General features: G+C 25.2%; 1 protein-coding gene across 1 annotated transcript in view; it reads left to right on the top strand.

The window, feature by feature from the left end:
• Window positions 1-4062: 4062 nt before the first annotated feature.
• The window catches only part of LOC107867011, a 9270-nt gene continuing 8872 nt past the window's right edge, over window positions 4063-4460 (top strand). The window contains exon 1 of the mRNA XM_047411317.1: window positions 4063-4455. Within this exon, the coding sequence (XP_047267273.1) occupies window positions 4270-4455 (186 nt within the window). The 5' untranslated portion in view covers window positions 4063-4269. The remainder of the gene's footprint in view (window positions 4456-4460) is intronic.

Here is a 4460-nt window from a genome sequence, read left to right on the forward strand (position 1 = left end):
AAAGAATTTCTCAAAGCCGATCGACATTCATCTACCACCTATAAACAGCAACAAAACAATAAGATGATAGAGACATCAAAACAATATAATTAAATCTAACCTTTACACAATTCAAAGCCGTCCGACACTCGTCTATCACCTGTAAACTATAACAAAATAATATGACAATAGAGATATCAAAATAATACAACTAAACTTTACCTTTACGCAAAAAAATTTTGCAAAACAGAGATATAAAAACAATGCAATTAAACCTAACCCTCACCCAAAAAAAATTCTCAAAGCCGACCAACATTCATCTACCACCTGTAAATTCATCTACAACCTGTAAACTACAACAAAATAATACAATAGTGATCACAAAACTTCAGTTTTGATGTAAATAATTCTTGTCTGAGCAAAAATTTTGACACTAAAGAATGACTTGAATGAAAGCAAAGAAGATATATATATATACACACACATTGAATTTTATTATGTTGACAAAAATAGTGAAGAAGTTGAGGGTTAGAAAATTGAGCATCCACGAATCTAGACATGCAACCGAATCAAGTTAGATGAGCATCTATCATATTTATCCAATAAGTAAATTGGTTTTTTCTCTAGTTTAACGTGCATCTTAATATTTATAGAAGTATTTACTTAATGGAATCCTATTTTAGGAGTATTTTTCTATACTATTTTAGGAGTATTTCTCTAATTGATCAGTACAAACGAAAATATTAATTGATTTTCCTTTCATATATTTTAGGAGTCCATATGTTTTAGGATTCTAGTTAATATAATAAAAAGGGGATCTTTCAAAAATTGCTACATTTTGCTGGAAAACTCACCTTTCATAGCCATATATTATATAATTATCATTTATAGCCGCTATATTCAATTTACACCCGTTGTATTCAACTTTATCAATAGTATGTATTCATATAAAATATAAAATACAAATACAGTATCATTTAGCTGTTGTATTCTATTCACAGCCGTTGTATTCACTTTCAAAATATAAAATATTCTATTCTATTCGTATTTGTAAATAAATAAATATCACTTGATACAAATACAATTACAAACAAATAAAACCAATAATTTTAAAAATACAAATAGATATTGTATTTGTATATATTGTATTTTTTGTAAAAAAATTGAATTGTATTTATTTGTATCAATAAATACAACTCGTATAAATAAATACAAATAAATATTCGTAAAAAGAAAATCAATCGTTCCTTTTCAATAATTAAAAAATATAAATGATAGTTCACACTTGTATCTATATGTTATAATTCGCATTTATATTTGTATTTTATAGTTCCCACTTGTATTTGTATGTTATAATTCGTCTTTGTATTTATATTTTATAGTTCACACTTGTATTTGTGTTTGCTAGTTCGCACAAATGAAAAGAAAGAGAAAAAGAAAAAAAAAAGAAGAAAAAACGAGAAAAATACAAACAAAGAAGAACAGTAATAGAAAATAGAGAAAAAAAGAGAAAAATTGAAAAGGAAAAGAAGAAAAAGAAAAAAAAAGGATAAAATGAAAAAAAGACAACGAAAAAGAAAAAAATTGAAAAAGGAAAGAAAAACGAGAAAACAAAAAAAGGAAAAGAAAAAATGAAGGAAAAAATTGGAAAAAAAAAAGAAAAGAGTAATAGAAAATAGGGGAAAAAAACAAAAAAAAAAAAGAAAAAAAAAAGACAAAATGGAAAAAAGATAACGAGAAAGAAAAATTTGAAAAAAGAAAGAAAAAAGAGAAAACAAAAAAAGGAAAAGAAAAAATGAAGAAAAAAACTAATATCTTTTGAGTATGTAAAGATGAAGAATTTATTTATTATACCTAATCTTTACCAAAATATTTTTAAAAGTCGATCGACATTCATCTACCATCTATAAATTATAACAAAATAATATAATGATTGAGATATCAAAATAACACAACTAAATCTAATCTTTACACACAAAAAATTTCTCAAAGTCGTTCGACATTCACCTAACATCTGTAAACAATAATAAAGTAATACAATAATAGAGATATCAAAATAATACAACTAAACCTAACTTTTACATAAAAAATTTCTCAAAGCTGACCAATATTTATCTATCACCTGTAAATTACAACAAAATAATACGATAAAAGTGATATAAAAATAATATTATTAAACTTAAATTTTACACATAAAAATTTCTTAAAACCGATCGACATTCATCTACGAACTGTAAATTACCACAAAATAATAAATTTAATATAGATATTACGATAATACAATTAAACCTAACATTTACCTAAAAAAAAATTCAAAGCCGACACACATTTAGCTAACATCTGTAAATTAAAGTAAAATAATAAGATAATTAAAATTTATAGAGTATTTCCTTAATAGAATCCTATTTTAGGAGTATTTTTCTAATCAAACAGTAGAAAGAAAAAAATAGTAATTAATTCTCCTACCATATATTTTAGGAGTCCCATATATTAGGAAGTCTAGTTAATATAATAAAAAATAATTAAATAATAAATTAGTCATATTTTAGGAGTATTTTTCTACTTGAACAGTAGAAAGAAAAATATTAATTAATTCTCCTACCATATATTTTAAGAGTCCCATATATTTTAGGAAGTCTAGTTAAGATAATAAAAAATAATTAAATAATTAATTTAAAAATAATGAAAATACGTTGTCTAAAGAAGAGTCTTTTAACGAAGGGCAAAAAATTCAAATCACTTTTTAAAGAGTCTTCACACTTTTAATATATTATAGATATATGTATGTATAAAATTATCATTCTATTCGTTTGATTTACTTGTCATCTTTTATTTTTTGAGAATTAAATTGCATTGATGTTGATCAATATTTTAAAATATATTTTTTAATTATATTTATACGAAAAGGATTACAACTTATTCTACTCCCTCTGTTTTAATCTATTTCTCGTACGTTTCTTTTTAGTTGTTTAAAATATATGCTTTATTTTTTGATAATGCTTTAACTTTCCACACGATATGTTTAACACAACAAGATTAAATGATATGTTGATATATTCTACATATATTTAGTGTAGGACTCCGGCTACAAGAATTAAAATATTCTTCGTTTTTCTTAAATTTCATGTCAAGTCAAAATCAAAAAAAAAAACAAATTAAAACAATAAAAGTAGATTTTCTCTATAGTTTTTAAACATTTGAATTTTTTAAAATAAATTTTGTTATACTATATCTTTTCTAATCTATGTTCTCCAATACTTCATTGACCTACATCAACCTCTCCTCGTGTTCATTATATCCAACCTCTCATAGCTTTCTTGAAAAGTAAAAATAGACAAAGTCGAACGTGACAAATAAAAGTGAACCACACAAGTAAAAGACATAATTTAATTGCAAAATTTTAAAATATTCTTTACTTTTTTAAACTCAATGTCAAATCAAAACCAGATAATAAATTGAATCCGAAGAAGTAGTATTCTTTCGTATAGTTATCAAACATTTGAATTTTAAATAAATTCAATTTAAACCGAATATTAGTTAAATTAACTCTCGCAAAGTAAAAAATTACACTATGTCCTATCTAATCATCTCTCTTCAATATATCACCGACCTATATCAACCTTTCCTCAATCTTAACTAAGGGGGTTCAAAATCAAAAAATATGAACTAAAGAACTAGTCGAAGGGGGTTCAACGTCTGCTATATATACATGAAAAATCATTTTAAACTTGTATAAATAGTAGTATAATATTCTGCGGAAGGGAGTTTGGATGAACCCCCTCACTATTAGCTAGCTTCCCCCGTCTTTCCTCATACCCATTATATTCGACCTCTTATACCTCATGTAAAAAGTAAAAAAAAAAAACAAAATCAAGCGTGACAAATAAAAATAAATCGAAATAATATAAGATATAGAGAAGTTGTTTTAATATGCCATATAAGGAAATTAATCATTTTCTCACCGTAAAGCTTGGGATGCACTATATCTTAAAATTATTATATTTCCCTATTTATAGTAACTACTGTTTATTCATCATGTACCAAACCACCCGGTGTCTACAAGCACATTCCTAGTCCTTAAGTCTTTTTGAGAAAAAAAGTGATCTTTCTTGGTATTTTTTTGTTTTGTGTCGGTGAAAAAAATATACATATATATATATATATATATATATATATATATATTTGATAATCGTAGAGTTCGAACCTTGTCTTTATTAGAATTTGAACCTGTTGTGACTCATTTCATTGACCGCTAGGCGACACCTGGGTGAAAAAGTTTATATATATAATATGGTTGTGAAGATGATGAAGTGGATGTCATGCTCACCCTTATTATCATCAAATAAATACGAGGCTAAGATTACTATTAATTGCCTTAAAGGTTTCAACTTTTTGTTAAATGAGAAAATGGGGGTCCAAGATTTTGATAGATTCAGAGTTGAAATTAAGTGGAAGGGATCATCAAAGGGTATTTCATTGAA

This window comes from Capsicum annuum, chromosome 4, assembly GCF_002878395.1.
Source record: "Capsicum annuum cultivar UCD-10X-F1 chromosome 4, UCD10Xv1.1, whole genome shotgun sequence".
Classification (NCBI taxonomy): domain Eukaryota; kingdom Viridiplantae; phylum Streptophyta; class Magnoliopsida; order Solanales; family Solanaceae; genus Capsicum; species Capsicum annuum.